The sequence below is a fragment of the Protopterus annectens genome, chromosome 7.part0 (assembly GCF_019279795.1).
Source record: "Protopterus annectens isolate FY-2018-M chromosome 7.part0, PAN1.0, whole genome shotgun sequence".
Taxonomy (NCBI): domain Eukaryota; kingdom Metazoa; phylum Chordata; order Ceratodontiformes; family Protopteridae; genus Protopterus; species Protopterus annectens.
Genome location: NC_056739.1, coordinates 1,523,420,657 through 1,523,446,257, shown reverse-complemented (window position 1 = coordinate 1,523,446,257; position 25,601 = coordinate 1,523,420,657). Strand labels below are relative to the sequence as shown.

General features: G+C 42.8%; 1 protein-coding gene across 2 annotated transcripts in view; it reads right to left on the bottom strand.

Annotated features, from left to right (window-relative positions):
- ATG7 (autophagy related 7) overlaps positions 1-25,601 on the bottom strand; it is a 2,350,184-nt gene that overhangs the window by 1,156,720 nt on the left and 1,167,863 nt on the right. For both annotated transcript variants that reach the window (XM_044078060.1, XM_044078061.1), the window contains exon 10: positions 693-783. In XM_044078060.1, the coding sequence (XP_043933995.1) occupies positions 693-783 (91 nt within the window). The remainder of the gene's footprint in view (positions 1-692; positions 784-25,601) is intronic.

Below are 25,601 nucleotides of genomic sequence, written 5' to 3'. Positions count from 1 at the left end.
AATAACTCAATTATGGAGAAATAAGGAAGAAAAACAGATGAAGTGCAGTGCATATTCCAGGAAAACAGATGAAATGCAGTACATTCTCCAGATTTTGTAACAGTTACTTGAGCAAACGATACACAGACAATTGCCTTTTCCATATGAAAGAAATAACTGAAACCTATTTTTGTGAAACACAAATTTAACATTTAACTTACAGACAAGAAGATACAATAAATCTGCTTTGGAAGTCAAAACTTGTATCTGTGAAATAATGAGTAGAAGAAATATGTGACACACAGTTTTAGAATGTGTTATCCAAAGTCATTGTAAGCATAAGTTATTAACTAAACATTTGTGACAAATATATGTAAATGCAATGATTACTGACCAAACTAACACTGTTTTGTAACAGTTAATCTTAAAGATAAGACAGCAAGCAATGATAGATACTGCAATGATTTTAAAGCTAATGAAAAACCTTGGGGTTAAATTATATGAATATTTTAGAATAGTAATTTATTTTTCATGTGTTTATATGCACTTTTAGCAAAATTTTATGATAATCTCATGAAAGTGAGTGTTAGCATACTGCTCCAAATTATGTTGACATAAAATATTTATGTCATAAGAAAGGAAATAGTCATAAAAAGATCTTTGTACCCTACTAAACCAAAGGTCAAAACAGTTGCAAACAAAAGTGCAAATACCTTTTAGGATCCATACACTGACTGAGATTTACCATCCTTGGACCCATGTTTCCTTTGGCGTTTTTCTCCCATCCAACACATTTGGGGCATCCTGGAGATATGAACAGATTCTTTTTTATTATATGATGGTACACTGTTTGATTTGAAACTGTATTTTATAATATCATGAAATAAATACTCTATAACAATGGCTAACAATCATAGCCTTGAACAGCACTCAAATCACAGCGAATTACTTATGAAAGTATAGCTGTTAAGGCCAGTTAATCAGCTGTTCAGAAGCTTTTATTGAAGGAAATACTGTGTGTATCTGTTTCATTCTAATCTACATTGATATATTATTCAATAAATGTCAAAGTGCCACCTTATACTGTTTGATGAAAGGCCTCAAATGGAAAAGTAAAAAAAAAAAAAACAAGAACTTCAGAAGATCAAGTGGCTAAAGCAATTTTATAAGTTTTTCTGGCAAAGAAAATAAGAAGTTATGTACTCACCATAACGTTCCATCGGAGTAGGTATCTTCATTTGTCTGCAACCTTTGGGATACAGATCCGATCTCGGATCAGAGCCGGCAACTTCTATCATAGCATAGATCCGAGCTCCTAGCTCCTCCCCTTACCCATAATCCCCTGCCTACCCTGACTGACCTCAGATCAAGTTTGCCCCATAGCACAGCTGATAAAAGTGTCCCAAAGGGAACATATGCTAATAACCACAAGAACGATCATTTTGGTCAGGGGGAAGGAGGGGGGGGTGGTTGCAGACAAATGAAGATACCTACTCAGATGGAATGTTATGGTGAGTACATAATTTCTTAATCTGAAGTAGGGACTTCATTTGTCAGCAACCTTTGGGACAGAGTCCCCAGCTACCTAAATCTTGGGTGGCCTTCATGGAAGGATATTCCGGAGCACCACAGAGCCAAAGGACACCCTACCTCGGGAGACAACATCTATTTTATAGTGGCTGATAAAAGTGTGAGATGAAGCCCACGTGGCTGCGGAACAAATGTCATCCAGTGGAACCCTAGCTTGAAAGGCCGCAGATGTGGCAACGGCCCTAGTAGAATGAGCATGGACTCCTTGAGGTGCAGGCCTTCCTGAGCTCTGATATGCTAAAAGAATACAACTCAAGATCCATCGAGAGAGAGAAACTTTAGAAACTGGCTTTCCGAAATTACTTTTGGCAAAGGAGATAAACAACTGATCAGATTGCCAATGATCAGCAGTTCTATGAATATAAAAACGTAGTTGTCTGTGTACGTCTAAGGAATGCAGCTTGTACTCTCCTTTGTTTTGAAAGTTGGGGAAAAACACTGGAAGATTGATAGATTGATTGATGTTCGCTTCTGAAGATACCTTAGGTAGAAAGGACGGATTGATCCTGAGGTAAACCCTATCCGGGTGAAAGACCAAATATGGTGGTTTGACAAAAAGAGCTTGCAATTCCGACACTCTTTTGGCTGAAGGTATGGCCACCAAAAAGGCTGTCTTCCAAGAGAGAAATTTGAGATCAACCGTGGCCGCCGGTTCGAAAGGGGGACCAGTCAAAGCCTGCAAGACTAAGGATAAATCCCATGGAGGTACCACCTCTTTGACTGGAGGCCTAAGGAGGAAGGCACCCTTGAGGAAGGTCTTACACAGTTTGGAAGTGATAAGAGGGCCAGACTCTTGCCCCACGTGATAGTATGAGATTGCTGCAAGTTGTACCTTGACTGTGGAAGAACTAGCCCCCTGGTGAAAGAGAGAGGCTAGAAAATCTAGAACCGACGCTATCGGGGCTGTAAAAGGGTCTAAACGACGGTGTTCTGCCCAAATGGTGAAGCGTTTCCACTTACTCCGATAAACCTTCCTGGTGGAAGGCTTGTGAGCTGCTACAAGAATGGCTTTGACAGGTGATGAGATCCCGGGAGTCCTTATGAGGAGTGGAACTGGAGCAACCAAGCCGTCAGCTTGAGGTTGACCGGGTTCGGAGTCGGAAGATCGAGAGGGTGAGAAATGAGATCCGGGAGGGGATCCAGAATCCATGGTGGATACACTAGGTGAGACCATAGGTAAGGGAACCACGTTTGACGAGGCCAGAATGGGGCAATGAGGATCATCTTGCTCCCCAACTGCCTGGCTTTCTGCAATAATTTCAACATCAGGGGAAGAGGAGGGTAAGCATAAAGCAGACCGGGAGGCCAAGCATGAACTAGAGAGTCTCTCGGGGACTCCCCCGGAGGGGGGATCAGAGCGAAGTAATCGTTGCATTTGGTGTTTGAAGGAGAGGCAAAAAGATCGCAACAAGGTTGCCCCCATCGGGCAAATACTTGCTCTGCAACTCGAGGGTTGAGAGACCATTCGTAAGGAGTCAGGATAGTACGAATGAGCCTGTCCGCTAGAATGTTGGACCATCCCGGAATGTGCGTTGCTATGAGAAAGAGGTTTGTGGAAATCGCCCATTCCCACACTCTCATGGCCTCGCGGCAAAGAGGGTAAGACCTGGTTCCCCCCTGTTTGTTGATGTACCAGACGACTGACATGTTGTCTGTCTGTACTGCAATTGTCCCTACCGGAAGAGGGTTGTGTAGTGCCTGCAAAGTCAAAAGCACCGCCCTCATCTCTAGGACGTTGATATGCAAAGAGGTCTCTACGTCGTTCCACGTGCCTTGGACTGTCCTGCCTGAAAAATGCCCCCCCCACCCCAGGCGAGAAACGTCCGTGGTCACTGTGTCAACTGGCGGTGGTAGTGAGAAGGGACGTCCCGTGTGAGATTGGGAGAGTGGAGCCACCACATGAGCGACCTTCTGCAAACCTTGCTTAAGGAAATGGGATGAGACAGGGTGTTGCGAGACAGGGACCATTGTACCTGGAGGGTCCACTGCAGGACCCTCATGTTCAACCGGGCCAATGGCAGCAGAGGGATTGCAGCTGCCATAGATCCTAAGGCCCTCAGGACCGATTCCGCCGAAGGAGTTTGCAGCTGAAGGATGGCCTGCACGTGCAACATCAGGTTCCGAAGCCGATCTGGAGTCAAGAACACAAGCATCTGTCTGGAATCCAGTCTCGCCCCTATAAAATCCAACACCTGTGTAGGGATCAGAGAGGATTTGGTCATGTTGATGGTTAATCCTAATAGTGGAGCCAGACTGAGGAAATAATCCCTGCATGAACAAAGTAGATGCCTTGTTGAGGCCGTAAGGAGCCAGTCGTCCAGGTATGGAAAGACCTGAATTCCCTGGAGTCTCAGGTGGGCCGCTATTATCGCTAGGACTTTGGTGAACACCCTGGGGGGGCTGAGGTGAGGCCGAAGGGGAGGGCCCTGAATTGAAAGTGACTGGCTCCCAGCCGGAAGCGGAGAAACCTCCTGGAACGCCTGTCCACTAGAATATGATAGTACGCATCCTTGAGGTCTATGGAGCACATCCAGTCGTCCTCCCGCAATAAGGGGAGGACGGATTGCAACGTGACCATTCGGAACTTTTCTTTGGGTACTGCCAGGTTTAGAAGAGAGAGGTCGAGGATGGACCTCAAGTCCCCCGTCTTTTTTGGCACCAGAAAGAACCTGGAGTAGAACCCTGATCCGATTTGATCTGGGGGGATGGGCTGGATGGCTCTTTTTTGCAGAAGCTGCTGAATTTCTGCAGCAGCCGCCTCCCTCTGACTGGGTGGTACGTCGGGGAGGCCTCTGATTCTGGGGGTTACGATAAGGGGAATTTGGTAACCTCTGGATATAATACAAAGCACCCAGTGATCCGTTGTTATGGACTCCCACATTGCTAGGTGCCTCGAAAAATGCCCCCCGACTGCCTCCAGAGTGGAGCAGCCAGGTAACCCCTCAGGGGTTCTGCGTGGGCCTCTCAGAGAATGGTTCTCTGGACCCAAAATTCCTGGGACCCCCTCTGCCTCAGGGGCGGCATCCTCCCTATCCTCCTCTGCCACGAGAGGACTGGTTGTCCTGAGCAGATTGGGATTTATGCGATTTTCGGAACCACATCTTCTTCTGACCCTTTTGGTTCTTGGAAAAAGACCTCTGGGGCACAAAGAAGTGGACTCCGACGGCAGACAAGGTCTTCCCGTCTTTCTCGCTCTGGACAAGAGTGTTGCGAATGGTTTTGCCGAACAGTGCAGAACCATCAAAAGGGGCATTCGCGAATGACGCCTTAAAGGGTTCCGAGAAGTCACAGTGACGGAGCCAGGCCTGTCTCCTCATGACAAGCCCGACTCCGCCTGCTCTAGCGGCTCCCTCTGTAGCATGAGACAACAGCCGCATAAAGGTGTTAGAAATAGAGCGGGGGGTGGCCATTCGGGAGGAGTACAGATCCTTGTCTCCTGCCGACATGGACCCTGGGGGGGAAGCAGCGTATTCCTTAATTAGATCCTGCTGCATCCGAATAACGTGTGCCATGTAGTTCAAGGCCCTCATAGAGAAGGTCGCTGAACTGAAGTCCCGCTTCCCAAGATGGTCCATCGCTCGAGACTCCTTGCTCGGAGGATGAACGCTTTCTTGGTGGCTGCAGCCACCAACATGGCATCCACAGAGGGACCTCTGCTCCAGTGTGATCTCTCTGCAGGGGGGCTCAAAATTTTGTCTGGGCGCTTGGGGATTGGCTCTACGGTGTCCGGTTCCTTCCAAGCCCTAGTAGATATGAGATCCACCGAGGGGTCGGGTGGAGGGGACACCCAAGAGGTAGATGGTCCTGCCTCAAACGCCTCAAGGAATATAGCCTCATCAGAGGAAGCCTTGGGGACAGACCACCCACCCCTGATTTTGAGCATTTCCATGATGTCTCCGAAGGAGACATCCTCGGGGGGTGACCTAGGGGAGCCTTCCCCTTCATCTAAGTCCGTATCTTCGGTGAGACTCTCAGGGGAGTCTATGTGCCTCCTCTTGCACTTTGCCTTGTGAGGAATCTCCTCGGGGGGGCTGTCCAAGGAGTCCTCACAGGCTGTATCTTGTTCCACTGGAACTCCTAGAGGCGCTGAGGCAGGCTGCCCCGAGGGCCGGATTAAGGGAGCTAGGACCAGATGAGAAGGAGTGCTGGAGGGAGCCGAAGCCAGGACCGGAGGCCTGGAAGCACTCGACAGTGCCCTCTCCACCGCAGCGAAAGCCGAGGGGGAGCCGCTCTCTGATGGATCCGAGACCCGACTCCCACTCGGATCCGAAGCGGGGATCGGACCCGGCGCCGAGAATGTCGGATCCAAGGGACCAGTGTGCTCCGACCGGGACAGAGCCGAAAGCATACCAAATCCCTCGGATCCGAAGCTCGGCCCACGGCTCCGAGAGGTCGGATCCGACAAACTCGAGGGAGCCGTCGGAGCCGACATGCCCAGCACGGTCGGCTCCGACCCACCCCCGGATCCAACGTGGCTCGGCTCCGAGCGCTCCGACCCCAGAATGCGGGTCGGAGAAGGAGCAATAGGGGCGAAAAAAGGGGTCGCGCTCCCCCCCGGAGGGGGGGGGAGGCAAGAGCACTCCCATCTGCATCTGGGCCTGGATCAATCTCCTCATCATCCGGTCCATGTCCGCATCTGACATGCTAAAGGTGGACCTCGAAGAGGCCACCGAGGCAGACCTGGAGTGCTGCCTCGATGACCTCGACGGGGACCGGGTCACCTCCTCCTCGGGTCCTGGGGAGAAACAAGGAGATCAGATCCGAGGAGGAGGAGACCGAGAAGACCTGGATGGAGAAGCCCTCTTGGCGGGCGGGGCCGATGAGTCCTCGGCCCGCCGCTTAAGGTGCTTCTCCCTCCGCTTCTCTTTCCTGGACTCCCTATCCTCTGGAGCCGAAGCGGGAGGTTGAGTCCCGGTCGGAGGAAGGGAGGCAGGAGTGACCGCTACCTGGGGGGGGGTAGCGGTCACCGAAGTACCGGAGGCCGAAGCAGAGTCTGGGGGTAAAAGGCCCGCCAGAACCAGCTTCGACCTCCGATCCTTAAGTGCCCTGGGGTTGAACGCCGCGCAAATCGCGCAACCCGAAGAGAGGTGTTCGACACCAAGGCACCTAACGCACCGTGTATGGCCATCAGCTGGTGAAAGCTTGTGACCACACGGTGCATTTCAAAAAAATGGCTTTAGGGGCCTCCGACATTACTAAAGTAAAGCACACTCACTAGGCCCCTACACTCAAGTCACACACACACGCTACGACCAGCGGGGGAGGGAGGAAAATTCTAAATTAAAATTTAAGCTGAGAAGCTAAAAATAATAAGTAGTTTAGTGTTAAGGGTAAACCTACCACGCACACACAATCACTCATTCAGAAAAGAAGAAAGAAAACTTTTTTCTCACAAAAAACGCCAACAGCTCTAGAATCTAGCTGTTGCTTGAAGAGCGGCAAACTAGATCTGGGGTCAGTCAGGGTAGGCAGGGGATTATGGGTAAGGGGAGGAGCTTGGAGCTTGGATCTATGCTATGATAGAAGTTGCCGGCTTGGATCCGAGATCGGATCCGTATCCCAAAGGTTGCTGACAAATGAAGTCCCTACTTCAGATACAGTATTACGACAGTTTCTGCTATGATCGTATCCAGAAAGATATGCACATACAAAGTATCTAAAACTGGTGACAAGTTCAGAAACTAATGTAATCTTAGTGGACGAGAAATCAGGGTCGGTATTCAAGCAAGTGTCAATATAACCTTTATTACAACTGCCAGGAGACCCACCCAAACAGCCACAAGAAAATATAAGTATTATCTTAACTGACTACTTTATTAAAGATGCATAGCTAGATACTAAGTGTGTAGCCTGAGTGACCACCAAGAAGCTTAGCCTCATCACCCAAAAGTAACAAGACTCACTTCTATGTAGTAAGCAGACTATATCAACATACACCAGGTATACATTTTTGGTCTCCCATCCACTTGCAGATTCTGATATTGAAGGGTGCTAGTGAACTGCTCTGTCTGATGAGCAAAAGGAGTTCCAAAGATAGAGGATGCAGTGTGTTAAACACCTATTGTACCTAATAGGCATTGTTAAGGTGTCTGTAAAGATTTTGGTCTCTAGAGGGTGTGTTAATTGCACTACTGGTTACACTCAGCTAAAGGAGATAAAAATGTAGGGTGTTTCATGGCTTGGAAAGTTAAATCAGAGCTCTTCCAATATGCGCACATGAGACAGCATAGGGAGAGAGCTTTAAGTCATGCAAAATAACTCGGGTTACCTAGGCCTATTATACTTTGGTAAGGAATCTCGGACTTCTTTCAAGTTGGTATAGATGGTTAGAGAGTCATATGCCAATAGAGGCCTTACACCCAATGATGGATCCAATAAGGGATAACTAAAGTGGACCTATGTCTTCTTTGGACCCAGAGGAAATATGCAAGTAAATGAATATCCTGACAATCCAGCATCTCTGTACAATATGTAGGATAAAGTGATTCATGGCAGCATTAAGGATCCCAGTTAACATCATGCTACTACAATAAATGAAAAGCATGTGGCTACCACAAGTCAGAAGAATAAACCATGACTAGTGGAAAATAAATAGGTAAGCTGTAGCAACACAGCTTATCAAGTCTCAGCATGACATGCACCTAATTGAGACAGTCATGACATTTAGCTGAATCACAATTAACTAAGAAAACACAAAAATACATTACACTGGAAATATATAATGAGCATAACGTTTCACGAACACAGCTAAAAAGGAAACATTAAGACACATGGGTATTCACCCCAGCTCATCACACAAACACCCAATGAACTATACCCACTTCTAACTTCTGTGTTCCTCAAGCTGTGGGAGTTAAAAGCCACCACAACAATACTTTTACATTCTGGTGATGATACTGTACCTAATAACAGAAGAAGGAATGTACAGAATAAGATCAGCTTCACATTATCAGGGTTGTGACATTTTCAAAGCTCTTACAATTGGTAAGGTGTGGCTTTCATCAAAGTCCATGTGAATACAACTTCTTGTATCTTATTTTGGAAAATGTAAAAGTGTATTCGAATTGAAAGTCATAATATTTAATGTTATCAAGGCTAATATAGCCAATACAAAATTATGGGACGTTAGTATCACATTTACACATTATCTCAGTTTTAGCCAACAAAGAATATATATTAGTCATCACATCTAATTCTAGTTAGAAAAGTCATATTTAAAAAAGAAAACAATTTGTCTCTGGAGCCCTAATAAATACAACAATGAGCAGAATTATGAACCAAAGAAAATACTGGGTTTATTAAAGGCAACAGTAAACTCTTTCATCTCACCATATGGACCTTCACCAAACTGAAGAGAAGGCAATCCTGGAGATACTTTCTTGAGATACAGAAGAGTTATCGATAGATATTTGGCATGGCATACATTATCTGCATGCTTTTATATTTTGTTGCATAAAGTATTGTGAACATACTGTTTTTGTTATTTTTGTTAGCAATGGATATAGCTATTTCTGTTACTTCTGCTGTAGCAAAGCATTTCTGCTTAGAAGAAAATAGCATACCTAAAAGGGTAAAGTGCTCCTTGTAAATCAGTTACTGGCAGTGCCTGACACTGCATGTTGTATATTCAAGTACAAACTAAAGAAAGTTCACTGAAAAACTAGTAATCCCAAGGCAAACACTCCACCAGGCAGCAATGACACCAATGTAGTTCAGTCAGTCTTTTATTTAGCTCTTTCGTCAGGTAAAATGACTTCTTCAGAATACAACCTGTTTAAAAAAAACAAAGTTTAAATAATACCCCTTGACCAATCACTACAATATGCATTACATCACTTCCTATGTCATTTATAAATATCTCAGGGTACCCTCTCTTCTCTAACATATCCTTCATAATGTCACATTCAGTTTTAAAATCATCAGGTTCAGACACCATCCTGGCTAATCTTACATGTTGGCCTTTTACCAGTGCCTTCTTTTGGTGCAATGGGTGCCAGCTCGTGAAGTGTAATAAAGAATTTGAATAAGTTCGTTTACTATACAGTTGGGAAGTGAAACATTCTCTTTCATAATCTTTCGTGATGGTAACATCCAAGTAATTGACTAAATCAAGATCTTTGTTCATGGGAAATCTTAAGAAAGTAGTTTCATTAATGAAAGTGAAAAACCTATTCAGGTCGTATTCACTCCCCTTCCAGAACAGGACAATATCATCCAGGTACCGCCCATACAGTACCCATGAAGTCCTGAATTCAGAATTGAACACACACAAATCTTCCCATTGTGCCAATACAATATTAGCAAACACTGGAGCACAGCAAGCACCCATTGCAACACCTTGCCTTTGTTTAAAAAGGTGCCCTTCAAAAGTAATGAAATTATTCTCAAGTACAATTTCCATACAGGCTCGTACATTATCTGCATGCTTTTATATTTTGTTGCATAAAGTATGGTGAACATACTGTTTTTGTTATCTTTGTTAGAAATGGATATAGCTATTTCTATGTTACTTCTGCTGTAGCAAAGCATTTCTGCTTAGAAGAAAATAGGATGCCTAAAGGATAAAGTGCTCCTTGTAAATCAGTTACTGGCAGTGCCTGATACTGCATGCTGTATATTCAAGTACAACTTAATGAATCCTACACATTTTAATTTCTCCAAGTCTTTTGGGTTTCTAATACTGTGATGGGAGCGGACCCCATTTCTAAGTCAAAATATGACTAAAGTTAATGAAATTAGTATTGTTTCAATTTTTGATGTTAGCCAGAAGTGCTCTTCACAGCACCTGCAATGTGCCCAGTAATAACTCTGGCAATTCGTAGGGAGTTGCATGTATCGGTAACGATTGTAAATTGTTGCTCCTACTGCTACTGGAACTCTCTCTGTATTCTTCCACATTGACCTAATTTCTGCCTGCAAATCCTGGTATTTTATAATTTTGTGTCTCTGTGTACATAAGACACTGTAGTCACTGGGTGTAGCAATTTCAGTGATCAATGCTACTTTTGTCTTCTTTTCATAGACTACTATATCTGGTTTTCTAGCATCCATTTTTTGAACTGTTGGTAATGGGTGATCCCATGTGATATAAACTTCATCATTTTCTATAATGCTTTGTGGCTCATGTTTCCAGTGCTTTTCAGCCACATCAGTACCATAATGTTTGCACAATCCCCAGTGCAACAGTCTTGCCACATTATTATGCCTTTCAGTCTACAGTCTTTCTGCCATTAGTATATCACAACCAGCAACAAGATGAGCAACTGTTTCCAATTCTGTTTTACAAAACCTAAATTTGTCTGCTTCTCCCACATGTTCAATGGACTTTGTAAACTAACGTTTGCAGTCCACTCTCTTGGGCTGCCAATATTAACCTTTCATCTCTTGGTTTAAATTCACCTTTCCTGAACCATTAATGCACTCAGTATTGATCACCATGAGGTCCATTCCAAGAGTTTTCTACACTTGCAACTATATTTATGCATTTTCAACATTTCTTGCCTTCTCATCTGATCCTTCACCTTATATTCTTTCTTTTGTTTTTTCGGCACATTCAGTTGATGTCTGAGGTTTATCTACTTTTGGTTTGATTTCCATTCCTGCCTGACACCAATATGCCTCTGCTAAACTAAGTAGGAAAGTCATCTTAACTTATTCTCCTCAGGTTTCAAAACTTTCACAACACTTGGGTCTTGTGAGGTCAGCAGATATGTATGCAGTCCCACGATTACAAATCTATACATGTAATCAATTTCGAGGAGGCCCATACCTCCTTCAGAATGGAGAATATATAATCTTGGTATGCACTGATTTTTATAAATTATCTGATGAGCATGAAGCATCCTTCTTGTTTTCCTGTCCAACCTATCAGACACTTTTTGGGACTAGTCAATCACTCCAAAACTGTAAGTTATGACAAGAACAACAAATCCGTTTATAGCTTGGACTTTGTTCCTAGATGTCCACACTGTTTTCAGTATTAATTTAAGTCTTCTAAAATATTCCTTACTAAGTTTTATTTGCATTTGTTCATATTTTATTGTTGATCCTTCATCAACTTCCAAATATTTATACACTCCCTCTTGGTCAAGTTCTTTTATATCACATTCTTGTCCCAAACTGATGTTTTCTTAGTGCTGCAGTTTTCCTCCTTTAAAGTTTGCTTCTGCACATTTATCAATGCCAAATGAAATTCTTATATCATCTGAAAAAGTTTTGATAACTTGCAGTTGTGCTTTAAGTCCCACATCTGATGAACTATACAGTTTTAAATCATCTACAAAAAGATGATAAGTCTTTATACTTTGTTGTTTTCTGGGAGCCAAATTGTAGTTAATACCTAATCTTTTAAGCAGACAGCTTAATCGGTAAAGGGCAAAACAAAAGAGCAGCGGTGACAGAGAATCACCTCCGGAATACCCCCCCCCCTTTGAATTTTTATCCCTGGAATAATAATTTGTCCTTTATCATGGCTTGACTGCAGAGTGGTTTGCCACTGTTTCATGGTCACTGTAATGTAATCAGTGTAGGGTGTACCTTATATATTTTAAGCACTCTTTTATCCATCAGTGTGGGCTACTGTCAAATGTTTTTTTTCCTACACCACTGAAACAAGAGTGATGATATCCCCTTTAATCAAAAAAATTAAACAGAAAATGGTTTGTGGTTTATTCTAATGTCTTCACTAGGGCTTGATTTTCAACCAAAATGTAATGAAATATTTTCCAACTTATCTTGTGATATGTTATGAGTTTGAGTATGTTAGTTAAGATTCTTTTACGTTTTAAAATACATTTATCATACTGATCACTGCTGCAGTAGCTTTAGCTAAATGAGGTTATATACTGCAAAGGATATAATAGCTGGCCAGCTTCCAAACCTTTAGGGCACCTTCCATATGCCCAAACTGTCTGGCAGCTCAAACTTTGCTGACTAAAAGCCAAGTCTGGGTGTCACCCCTTCAGATCTTTACTGCCACCAAAGAGTACACTCCTCTGAGGCTTCTGAGGATCAATGGTCAGCTTAAACTGTTCCTTTGCTGGGCAGATAAATGCCCTTTAGGGGAAGAAACTTCTATTCAATATTTTTTGTTAATTATTAAAACTCTTCCTTTCAGGATAGTTATTTTAAATCTAGGATATTTTACTTTAATGGACTGTTGTGAGGTTGTACTGTACTTTTAAATGGGAATGCTCTTTTTTCCTGTCAGTTTAAAAGGCATTTAAAGTAAGTGAAAAACATTTTTTTCTGTGGGGAAATTGTGATTATTTTACTTTGTGGGTTGTGCAAATTGCTTTAAAGTGTTTTTTTACTGTGTTTGTCTGTGAAACAAGTGACTATTAAATATGTTTCGTTTTTACTGGCATTTGTTGCTTCTTTTCCACAGGAAAGAGACCTCATTTTTGACTTGACTATGGAATAATCTGTAAATCCCATGGTCGTCCCCTCTTCCAGCCTCAAAAAGAAAATTTTAAGCAAACAGCTTTTGCCATCACAGCAGACTAGACACTTGCCTCAACATCATTTGGATAACTCTACTGTTGCCATTACTAGCACCTCAGACCACTTATCTTTTAGCCCAGATCCCTCTGGTGTAGCACCTACAGCCATTATGGATCAAATGTTAGCCACGTCCTCTGCAGCTGTTGGGTTCCCCTCATAGGACATGGGAAAGCCACTCTTGTTGGTCCTGGGAGAGGGAGCAGGGAGAGTCACATGTTTTGTCCCATTTCCAGTCAAAAAGAAAAAGAAAACTAAGAATGTATCTACTCCTCCTCAAATTTCCTTAGACAAAAGTAGTTTACTGGGTCTAGCTCAGGGTTTAATTCTCTATTGATCCTTCTTGTAAAGTAGTGTCTGTAGTGTCTGGCAAAAGAAATAAGGCATACCTCCTTTCTTGAAGAGATTCAAGATTATGAATCAGGACAGGAGGATGAAGGGACAGATGCATGTTTTTTTCTTCAGATTTCTGATTCACTCTCAGAGGAGATCTCAGTTTTTGACACTCCCTGTCAAGGGTTCTTTTTATCTTTCTCTGAGAATATTTTTAGAATGGACCAGTGTTTTCAATGGGATAACACTGAGGTTTATCAGTCCCTCAGAAAAATATTATGAGCTTTTACAGACAGAATTTCCAGAACATACACCCATCCATTCCTCCAGTTCTGTCAGCATTTGGAGGATTTGTGTGTTACTCCCTGCAGTTTTATGACAGTCAGCCAGCTGACCCTAAAAAGGCAGATAGGATGTATAAAGCTCCTAAATCTTTTAAGTTTTTATAAACAATTCTCAAATTAGATCCAGCAGCTACAGCTTTATTTAATCCTTCCGCTGCTAAACAGTGAGTTAATTCCAATCCTACTCTTTTTGATAAGGATGAGAAGATTACTGATAAGTGTGGGGAAATTGTATGCTTCTGCAACTTTGATTTTCAGAATTTTGAATTATCAGGCCCATATGCTAAGTTTGTTCTACTAATTGTTGAAATATGAGGAATGTTTTATCTGCAGTTTCTTCTTGTGAGGAAAATTTCCTTTAATTTAATTTCTTCTAATGTTCAAGTCATAATTCATTGTTTACAGTGTGTGTTTTACTCTTTTTACATTTTTTAATCTTTATTGAATTACCACTTATGATACAGGCAATTTAGAAGTTATGTACTTACCATAACGTTCCATGTTAGTTGTCTTCTCTCGCCTTCTTTCTTTCTGAATGGGTTCGGAGCCGATCCTCGGCTCCGACTCGGCACTTGCTAAGCTCGAGAGCTAATTTTACCAGCTCGAGGCAACCCTATATCCCATGATGCAAGGCGGAGATTACTCAGATCTCGTTTGGTAACTAAAGAAATAGTAGTATTTTCTTCCAACTTAGGAGGAAGAAATAAAATACTAAATAACATCATAAACCTGTAGAAAGGATCCACATAACCTAGCGAAACTAGGAGTTGAATAGGTAGAAAAAAGGTAAAAACCTCTTAATAGAGGATGAATAATCTTCTCGGTCTGACCAGGCTAGGGGGAAGGAGGGCGGGACGCAAGAAAGAAGGCGAGAGAAGACAACTAACATGGAACGTTATGGTAGGTACATAACTTCTAAATGTTAAGTTGTCAATCTCGCCTTCATTCTTGCTGGATGGGACCGCGTCCCTAGCACCTCTTTCCTGGGTGGCTCATTGGAACAGACTCTTGAGAACGGTGGAACCAAAATTTGCTCTGTCTCTGGAGACCAAATCTAATTTGTAATGTGAGACAAAGGTATGAGGAGAGGCCCATGTGGCTGCTGCACAAATAGTGTCTATTGGAAGTCTAGCTTGAAAAGCTGTAGATGTAGCTAGAGCTCTGGTAGAATGGGCTTTTGGGATAGAAACCAATTCTTTGCCCCTGAGCTGATAAATGTAAGTGATCAAGGAAGACAGCCACCTAGATAAAGTCACCTTAGAAACTGGAAGGCCTTTCCTGTTCTCTGCATAGGATAGAAAAAGTTGATCAGACTTCCTAAAAATTTTTGTCTTATCTAGATAATATCTCAGCTGACAGTGAACATCGAGATAATGTAACTTTTGTTCAGCTCTATCAGAATAATTTGGGAAAAATACTGGAAGATCAATGGACTGATTTAGGTTAGTCTGAGATGCCACCTTTGGTAAAGACGGATTAGTTCTTAGGGATACCCTATTTTTGTGAAAAATTAGATAGGGAGGACGAACACAGAGAGCATGAAGCTCAGATACTCTCCTGGCAGATGTAATGGCAACTAGAAAAAGTGTCTTCCAAGAAAGCAATTTCAAGGAACAGGCAGCTGAAGGTTCGAACGGGGGAAGAATCAAGGATGTTAAAACTAAATTTAGATCCCACTGTGGTGGGGGGTCTCTAATTGGAGGTTTCAATAAAAAGATACCTCGAAGGAATGCCTTGCAAAGTTTATGAGACATAATGTTGTGGTCCAAATAGCCTATGTGAAAATTTGAAATGGCTGCCAGTTGAACTTTTACTGTGGAAGAAGAGGATCCTGAATTAAAAATGTCAGCTAGGAAGTCCAATATCGAATGAATTGGAGCAGTATAGGGGTCTATGTTCCTAGCTTTTGCCCAGAAAGAGAAACGTCGCCATTTACTAGTGTAGATCTTTCTGGTAGAAGATTTTAGGGAAGCTACTATGATATCCCGTATAGGATTAGAAATCATAGGAAGCCTGGCTAAGGATGGAAGTGGAGCAACCAAGCAGTGAGGTTGAGAGAGGGTATGGATTGGTGCAGTTGACCCGACTGGTGGGTCAGAAGATCTGGAACCGGGTCCAGATGCCATGGCTGTACCAAGAGGTAATGATGTAGGAACGGAAACCATATCTGTCGAGGCCAATAAGGGGCAATGAGAATCAACTTGGCTCTCAAGGCAGTTGCTTTCTGAATTAGCTGAGGTATCAGTGGAAAAGGAGGAAAAGCGTAAAGAAGTCCCCGGGGCCAATCTTGGGTTAGAGCGTCTCTGGGGGGATGGCCTGGAAGGGGGAAGAGAGAGAAGAAGTCTGGGCATTTGCTGTTTTGAGGTGTAGCGAAAAGGTCACAGCAAGGAAGTCCCCACTTCTAAAAAATCTCTTCCGTCACTGACTGTTTGAGAGACCACTCGTGAGGCATGAGAATAGCTCTGCTCAGTCTGTCCGCTATGATGTTGGATTTCCCGGGGATGTGCGTTGCTATCAGAAACCGATGAGAGGAGATCGCCCATTGCCAAAGTCTGAGAGCCTCTCGACATAGTGGATAGGACTTGGTACCGCCCTGTTTGTTTATGTACCACACTACGGACATATTGTCCGTTTGAATTGCAATTGTTCCCTGAGGAAGAGAGTCGTTGAGGGCTTGCAACGTTAAAAGCACTGCTCTCATCTCCAGAACATTTATGTGCAGATGGTACTCGAAAGGTTGCCAAGTGCCATGGACCATTCTGCCCTGATAATGCCCCCCCCCACCCGATCAGGGAGGCATCCGATGTAACCGTGGCAACTGGGGCAAGAGGAACAAATGGTCTGCCTTGATGGATTTGAGGGGACGATACCCACCAAGTCAGATGTCTTTTGCAAGTTGGGGTTACTATGATCTGGTGACGCATGGGAAGTTGTTGAAAAGACCATTGAGTGAATAGCATCCATTGTAGTAGCCGCATCTAAAAGCGGGCGAGGGGAAGAAATGTTATGGCGGCCGCCATAAGACCCAGTACTTTCAGAGCAAATCTGGCCTGAATTTTGTTGCTGAATAGAATCACTTGGACGTGTTTTTGAATGTCCAAGATCCTTTGGTCTGTCAACCTTGCAGAAAGTTGTACGGTGTCCAAATTTGCGCCTATAAAGGTAATATATTGACAAGGCGACAAGGCAGATTTTTCGCAATTTATAGAAATTCCTAGCCCTCTGCAGGTGTGAATGGTGTAATTTCTGGCTTGGAGAAGCTGATGCCTGGTGGTGGCAGTGAGGAGCCAGTCGTCTAGATATGGAAACACCTGGAATCCTTGACGTCTCAGGTGAGCCGTAACCACTGCCATGCATTTGGTGAACACTCTGGGGGCTGTAGTGAGTCCAAAGGGCAGGGCTCTGAATTGGAAGTGACTGGTCCCCAGCCGAAAGCGGAGAAATCTTCTGGAGCGTCTGTGAATTTTTATGTGATAGTACGCATCCTGAAGATCTATTGAGCACATCCAATTGTCCTTGCCCAGAAAGGGCAGAATGGACTGGAGCGTGACCATCCGGAATCTTGATTTCTTTACAAACTTGTTGAGTTTGCTCAGATCTAATATTGGTCTCCAGTCCCCTGCCTTTTTTGGAACTAAAAAGAACCTTGAGTAGATTCCGGATCCTATTTGGTCTGCCGGGACTGGCTGGATGGCTCTTTTTACTAGCAGATTTGATATTTCTAGTACTGCTAGTTCCCTTAGACCGGGTGGAACGTCTGGAAGGGTTCCCTTTTGTTGAATTGGGGTTTGAATAAAGGGAATTTTGTAACCCTCGGATATAATTGACTGTACCCATTTGTCTTGAGAAAGGGAAAGCCAGGCTATTGGGTACAGCGATAATTTTCCCCCGACTGCCTCCGATGGCGGACAATCGGGCAACATCTCAGGGATGCTGGAAGGGTTTGTCAGAAAGAGGCTCTCTGCTACCCTGATTCTACGGACCCCCTCTGCCCCAGGGCGGCGTCTATTGTTGTTACCCCCTCTGCCTCTGGGGGTAAACTGACTTCGTGCGTCAGGCGTGACTCCTTGAGATTTGCGGAACCACATTTTTCCTCCCTTCTGTCCTTTGGGGTAAGGTCTAGAAGGGGCGGAGAAACGGACTCCTACGGCAGAAAGAGTCTTGCCATCTTGTTCGCATCTAGTCAAAGTGTCTTTCACTTGAGGACCGAACAAGGTCGAGCCATCAAAAGGGGAGTTTGTGAAAGATGCCTTGAAGGGGTCTGCAAAATTACAAAGCCGCATCCAGGACTGACGCCTTAAAGCCACTCCTGTGCCTGCGGCTCTACTCGCTCCATTGGCTGCATAAGAAATGAGCCGCATGGAGGAGTTAGCAATGGAGTTAAGGATTCCTAGCTGTGAGGTAATCTTATCCTGAGACCCAGCAGCTGACAGATCCTGTAAAACTTCTCCCAACTCTTTAAGAACATCTCTTTGAAGGTGGGTGAAGTGGCATAGGTAGTTCAGCGATCTCATGGCAAAAGTCGCTGAAGAAAAAATCCGCTTACCGTACCTGTCCATAGTCCTAGAATCCTTATTAGGAGGATGAACAGGTACTGAAGGATCAGCTAATTCCTTCTTGGTGGCAGCAGCCACCACCATGGCATCAACTGGGACACCTTTTGTTAAGTATTGTCTATCTTGTGGGGCTGTAATAAATTTTGAAGGTCTCCTGGGGGTAGGTTCCACTGAATCCGGAGCCATCCACGCCTTCCGAGCCACTACTTCCATGAGAGGGTCGAAAGGCGGAGACACCCAGGAGGTGGAGGGTCGAGATCCGAACGCCTCCAGGTATACTGACTCGTCCTCGGAGGGATTAAGGGAGGGCCAGTTCCCCCTCTGTTTAAGGATTTCAAGGATGTCTGAAAATGAGACATCCTCAGAGGAGGACCTTGGGGACCCCTCCAACTCATCCAAGTCAGTATCTGATGTAGTAGACTCAGGGGAGTCTAAATGTTTCCTCTTACATGTCCTCTTACGGGGGGGGGTTCTCCTGACGGATCAGGAGAAGCCTCGGAAGAGGAAGATATTCCCAATGGGGAAACCTGAGGCATTGGATCTCTGGGTCCGGGAGCAAGAGAGTGAGAAGAGACGTCAGCAGGCACTGTAGTGGGAGGAGCTGATGTAACTGTCCGTTGACTAAGCCCAGGGGCTAGTACACTCCTCATCACCTCGAAGGCTCCCCCATCAGAGAGACCAGAAGGCTCCCGCTCCGAAGAGATAGGAACCCCAGGCCTCACCGAGAGGGAAGGCTCCGAGGCAGATGTCGGGGCCGAGCTCACCAACGCCGAAGCTCCGAGAGGGAGAACGGGGTCGGACAAGGGTCCGATGCCACTCGCCCCCTCGGAGCCGACGAGAGAGAGCAGACGCCCGGATCCCTCCAATGAAGGTCTCAAGGAGGAAATCGGAGCCGAGGACGACGGAGCCGAAAGGGGTTGTATCGGCTCCGAAGTCACAACGGTACCGGTTCCGAGGAGCTCCGGCTCCGAGCTCTGTAAGAGAGTCGAAGGAGGAATGTTCAGTGGATGTGATATAGCTACCGTCTGTTGAGATGGGCTATGGAGAATTTGGGCCAATGCCTGAGACTTTAATAGTCTACTCACCACTCTCTCAAGGTCATGATCAGATAGCCTGGATGACCGAGAAGATCGGCTCTGATGGCTCCGCTCCGAGAGCAAAGGTGATCTCGGAGCCGAATGAATGGATTCCACAGAAGGGGATCGAGATCTCTTTTTTGAGATCAATGGAGCCATCGGAGCCGAAGAGACGTTGGCTCCAACCGGAGTCGACACTGAGTGTCTAGACTTAACAGTATCGGCGCCGGATGGAGCCGATACTGACACTGGTATGGAAGGATCGGCTCCGGCCGGAGCAGATCTCGAACCAGGTGAGGACGAACCTGAAGCCGACGGCTTGGAAGCCTGAGCCAAAGGCTTAGCAGGTTTCGAGGGTTTCCCCGGCGCCGACTTAGTCGGGGAGCTCTCGGGTTTTAATAAGCCCCTTAAAATTAGCTTATTTTTTCGTTCCTGCAGGACTCTTGGGCTGAAAGCATGACAGATAGCACAAGAGTCCTGCAGGTGAGAAGGTCCCAGGCAATAAACACAAGAAGTGTGACCATCTGTCAGAGACATCTTCTGACAGCACAAGTCACACTTCTTGAAACCTGAGACCTTAGTGTCCTTCGACATAACTGTGTCGATGAAACACTTAAACACACTGACACACAAACACACTCAGTCCAAAATTAAATTAAATTAAATTAACTTATTTTACACTAACAGGGATACAGACAGTCACACACAAAAAATTCCCTGACAGGAAAAAATTTAGGGAGGGGAAGGCCTAAGGCCTAACAAGGGGTAAGGGAATAATCCACTTAAAGGAGGGAACACTGACAGGAATAGGGTTAACGTGAATCGACAACTAACAAAAAATAATACCTAGGTGAAAAAAGTTAGAAAAGGGGGTAGACAAGAGTCTATATAAGTTCACTTACCTGGAGCTGGTAAAAAGGCACCTCGTTAGCGAAGCGGCAAACGAGATCTGAGTAATCTCCGCCTTGCATCATGGGATATAGGGTTGCCTCGAGCTGGTAAAATTAGCTCTCGAGCTTAGCAAGTGCCGAGTCGGAGCCGAGGATCGGCTCCGAACCCATCCAGCAAGAATGAAGGCGAGATTGACAACTTAACATCATACTTTTATAAAAAATGAAAACAGACCCTATTGATATATTCTCAGTTACAAACATTATATATTGCATAGTCGTAGTCAATCTACCATTACATAGCTCACTCACTTCCTGCTTTCCTTTAAACTTCATTCCTCCTCAAAAAAATGTTTTTCTCCATGTATTATTCACCCAATTCCCATTTTTTTCTATATAATTTGCTTCTACCCTTTTTATACGTTCATATGTAAGTACAAGGCTATCTTCTCAAGGGCATTTATAAGCCTAGCCAGAGTGTGTTGGCCTTCGCCACCCCCTTAGATTAGTTCCCTGTGCCTCTAACCAGCAGAGCCATTAGTTCCCTGCACCTCTAATATCCCACTTCTTCCATTTCTTTTGTCTCTGTTACTATACTCAGTACTTCATATATAGTTGGTTTAGACTTAAATTTCATAATTTTCTGGTAATTGCTTTTTTTGGCAGCCATTTGAATTTATTTATTTATTTACTGACATTTGATTACTGGGGAAAGTCCGACTGAGTATAATCCCATTTTCAGTGGAGGACTTGGCAGAAAAGCTCCAAATTATTACAAAACATTTTAAGAATAATTTTACAATCCTCAAAAATAAAACATGAACATCTGCAGTTTAAATAATTATAATGAATTAGACGTAACATCAAAACATTGGTTAAGACTCAACACAAGGTATATGACATCATTTAATATTTAGAGAAATTTCAGATAGTTTCCACAGAAACTGAAGGCAAGTTAGTCTAATATAAACAGGAACTGCAATATGAAGTGAGGGAAAATAGGTTTATGGTATATTTAGAGAGAAAGTCAGGGAAGAGAATTAGATAGCTGCAAGGCAGTAAGTGAAGAAAGGAGAGTAAGGAGCTAGAAGGTAAAAGTTACTCATAACTTGTAAAAGAAAATTGTACTTGTTCACATTTAGGGATATAGTTTATCCTGGTTTTGAGCAAGAACAGAGCCAAATTTTAGCTAGGAAGTCATTCAGAGTGGTTTTGAAAGGTGGGAGGGTGGGTATAGACCTGATGGATACAGGTAAAGAATTCAATGCTTTAGCAACCTTGTACGAGTACAGACAATTCCCAGCACATTTCTTAGGTTTGTAGACAGGAGTTTTTTGGTCACTGGATCACAATGACTGACTGGGAACACAGCTGTCTAGAATGTCTTTTAGTGCTGGACAGGCAGATGGACGCTGGCTAGTGGTAAGAGGTTGTGTATGTTAGTTGATGTGGCAGCTCTAACCAAGTTAGGCTTTTCAGTGCTATACAATGGTGGGTTCTGAAAGCGGTATGTGCTGCGAACTTATCAACTTTGTTATTGCAGTGTTCAAGTTTTAATTCTGGCGATGCCTGGAGGTTAGTAAGGATGGGAGCACCATACAGAAGAGTGGGGAGGAGATGAGTAGCAGCAAGTGAGTTTTAGTTGCACTGGTGAAAAAGTTTTTGGCTCTGTAAAGCATCCCCAGTTTTTGATGAGTTTTTCTTATGCAATTTTGTATATGCAGGTCAAATGTAAGATTATCATCCACTATCACCCCTAATATTTTCCTATGAGAAGTGATTTCAATGGTTGCATGATTGAGATGGAGGACTTTAAATTTATTTATTTTTTCATGAAGTGGAGATTTGGGGGGGGGGGGGAGTAGCAGTTTGGTCTTTTTTTGGGTTGAGTATGAGTTACAAAGCCACATTTCAGTGGCTTTTAAAGTTTCCCAAGTAATTTTTTAGAGGTGTACCATGTTGTCTTATCTGCAAATGAGAGTGGAATCATCTGTGTACTGTATTAGGGTGGCCTGCTGTGTGGAAGTATAAAGGGTGTTGGTGAAAATGTTAAAGAGGAGGTGACAAAGGACACAGCCTTGTGGTGCACATGGAGTGCCATTTTATAGACTGATAACTACTGGACAGGTAAGCTTTTGAACCACAGAAGGTTGGGCTGAGAGAGACCTAGTAAGGATATTTGAAGTAGAGGTTTGCTGTGACAAACTGTGTCGAAGGCTTTAGACTAGTCTAGAAATAAGGATGTGACTAGTTTGTCATTATCTCTAGCCTTACTGACAGTATCTATATAGGTTAGAAAGGCAGTGCTTGCACTATGGGAAGGACGGAAGCCATGTTGTGTAGGGGTAGGAGTTCTTTCTGCAGGAGCATTTGTTTTTGAATACATTTTTCAAGTATTTTGGCAAGGGAGATAAGATTGCTATAGGTCTAAAATGATTAATACAGAAAAAACAAACTAACCACGTGGCTAAAGGTCGGTCCTTAAAAAGTCCAAAACATCAGAAAACAAATAAAGACCAACCAACATAGCCAATATATCCAAGAAATTTATTCGGTAAGATTTCTCATGCACAGAATGCACTTCTTCAGACCAAATACAACTGTGCCTTTAAGACCAGCATTAAGGGCTTGTAAATTGCCTCATTAAATAGGATTGTTTTTTAATATAAACAGGCTTTGTGCTATTGATTTTTATTCTGTTTTATTGGTCTTTAGAAGTGCATTCTATGCATGAAAGTGCTTACCAAATAAATTTCTTGGATATAATGGATTGTGTTGGCTGGTCTTTATTAGTTTTCTGTTGTTCTAAAATTATTCATGTTTGTTGAATTTCTTCATTTGTGCAGAGGGATAATGTGTGACTTTTTCCAGGGAGAAGGAATGTGGGACTCATGGACTAACCTACTTATAAGAATTCAGACAGGATAGGCAATGTTATTGGCTGCTATTTTTAGGTATTCACTTGGAAGGTCATTAGCTGAAGATAAGCACATTTTTAAGTTTAAGAGTAGTTTTATGTAGGATGTGGGTACAAGTTTGAAGGTGAAAGTGGATGTGGTGATATGTGGCTGTTGGGCAGAGACAGAATTAAATGTTGAGGAATCCTTGGTTAGTGATGCTATACTATCTATAAAATAAGAGTTGAACTGCATTACACTTTCGATTATTGGCAGAGGTTTTGGGTAGAATTTTTGGCCAGGATGCAAGATTGCTTTAAGGGATGTCCAATTTTTTTTTTGGATTTAATATTATTCTCAAGTTATTATAGTATCATTTTTGTCTTCATTTATTTGCTTTTTAGTACGATTGTGAAGCATTCTAAAGTTTTCAAGATACTAAGGTGTTTTATATTTTTCTCATTCTTTTCATGCTTTTTCTCTATCCTGCATTAGCATTCTACTCTTTTTGGTTAACCAAACTGCATTATTTGTTTTCAGTCTCTTCCTTCTAGGAGGTGCAAGGCTATTTAGGATATCTGATTCAATTACAATATTGTCTAAGGGCAGAATTTTTAGGAAGTTCCAGTTAATAGATGATACTGTAGTAATGAACATTTCTGGGTTAAGCTTGGAAAGGTTATGTGTTGTTTTATAAATATGTTGTTTAACTGGATGTATCAGAAGTCTAGTTGTGTAGACCACCCTTAGGTCAATTTACAACTGAGAGCAATCAGTTTATAGCCAGAACAAAGCAATTAACAAAGAGATGCAAGTAAAACAAGGTTGTCTTTCATTTACTGAGATTAAACAACTGGCATATGCAGTATAGTCTACTGGTCAAGCAAAAGGGGACAGTGGCCAACTTAGTTAGAGGTGTTTAATCACAGGCCAAGCATGTATTAAAGTGATTAAAGATAATATGCTTATTTTGTACACTGACAAAATTCTCAGTAAAGTTTAAGGTGTAGAGCCTTGTGGCAGAGCGCCTGCTACATTGAGGTCAGATGTAGAGACCGCAAGCTCCAAGATGAAAGAAAGAAAAACTCTATTAAGCTGTAAAATTACATTTAGCCAATAATTAAAAAAAGAGATGGAGAAAAAAAAACACGGTAAGTCAGAGCAAGAATAAACAAGGGAAATATAAGAGCAGAGTGATGGTAAGATGGCGTATGAAAGTAAGCTCAAAGTAGTTTTAGCAGGAGATATACTAACAGAGAACCACAGCAATTCAGTATAAATACACATCTGTATCGGGCAAATTATCAGAACATGGTGCTACACTGATATGCACAGTATAACATTATCACTTAGAAAACACTCATGGGATTAACCAGTATATCAAAACAATGTAATATATATCTGTCTGTCTATACACACATATATATATATATATATATATATATATATATATATATATATATATACACACACGCACACCAGAACACTAGTAACTTACACTACATACATATGCGTCAAAGGGAAACATGCTCAGCATACATAAAGCTTATCCAATCTGAATGAAAGCACTACAAATATAACTACCAATGTCTTTCCACTGTTTTACAAAGTCTTAGAAGAAATAGAAACTTCATGCCATATGACACATTCCTGCTCTGTATGAATGAAGATAGTGATGGAGTGTAAGAGGAGACAACACTGAGGTGATATTTAGCAATGCTTTCTACTTCAGTGACAATCCCACCCTCAGGTCAATTTATAATTGACAGCAATCAGGTTATAGCCAAAACAAAGCAATTAATGAGATGCAAGTAAAACAGGTTGTCCGTCATATCCTGAGGCTAAATAACTATCATAGGCAGTACAGTCTACTAGTTAAGCAAAATTCAACTTAGCAAGGCCCTATTATGTCTAGGCAATTCACAACCTGTATCCCAGCTGAAAAATATAATTTCCCTAGTTACACCAACTTGCTTATCCAGTATTTCTGACGGAATAGTCTATAGGAAATTTTCAAAGTCTGCTAACCCATTACACTCCCAAAAATATGTTCCCAATTACCTTTTCTTTCCTATCACAATTCCAACATTTCCACTCTACCCGAGAAAAAAAAAATATTTGGAATCTGTTTAAGGTATGAAAATACCTATTCAAACACACTGAAGCAAAATTTGTAAATCTTCTAGACTTTATTGCATAATTGGGAGATATATATATATATATATATACACCCTGCAATTGTTACTTTCTGAATTCCTTATCCAATATCTCTTCCTAATCTTTATTAACCTCCTCTAACTGATTCCTATAGTTATCATGTAATATTTTATATGACCTACTAATTATCCATTTTTAACAGCAGTTTATGTTCTAGACTCAACTAAAAACTCTACTAGTGCTGGTCTTTCACTTAGGATTCCCCTATCCCTTTCTACTT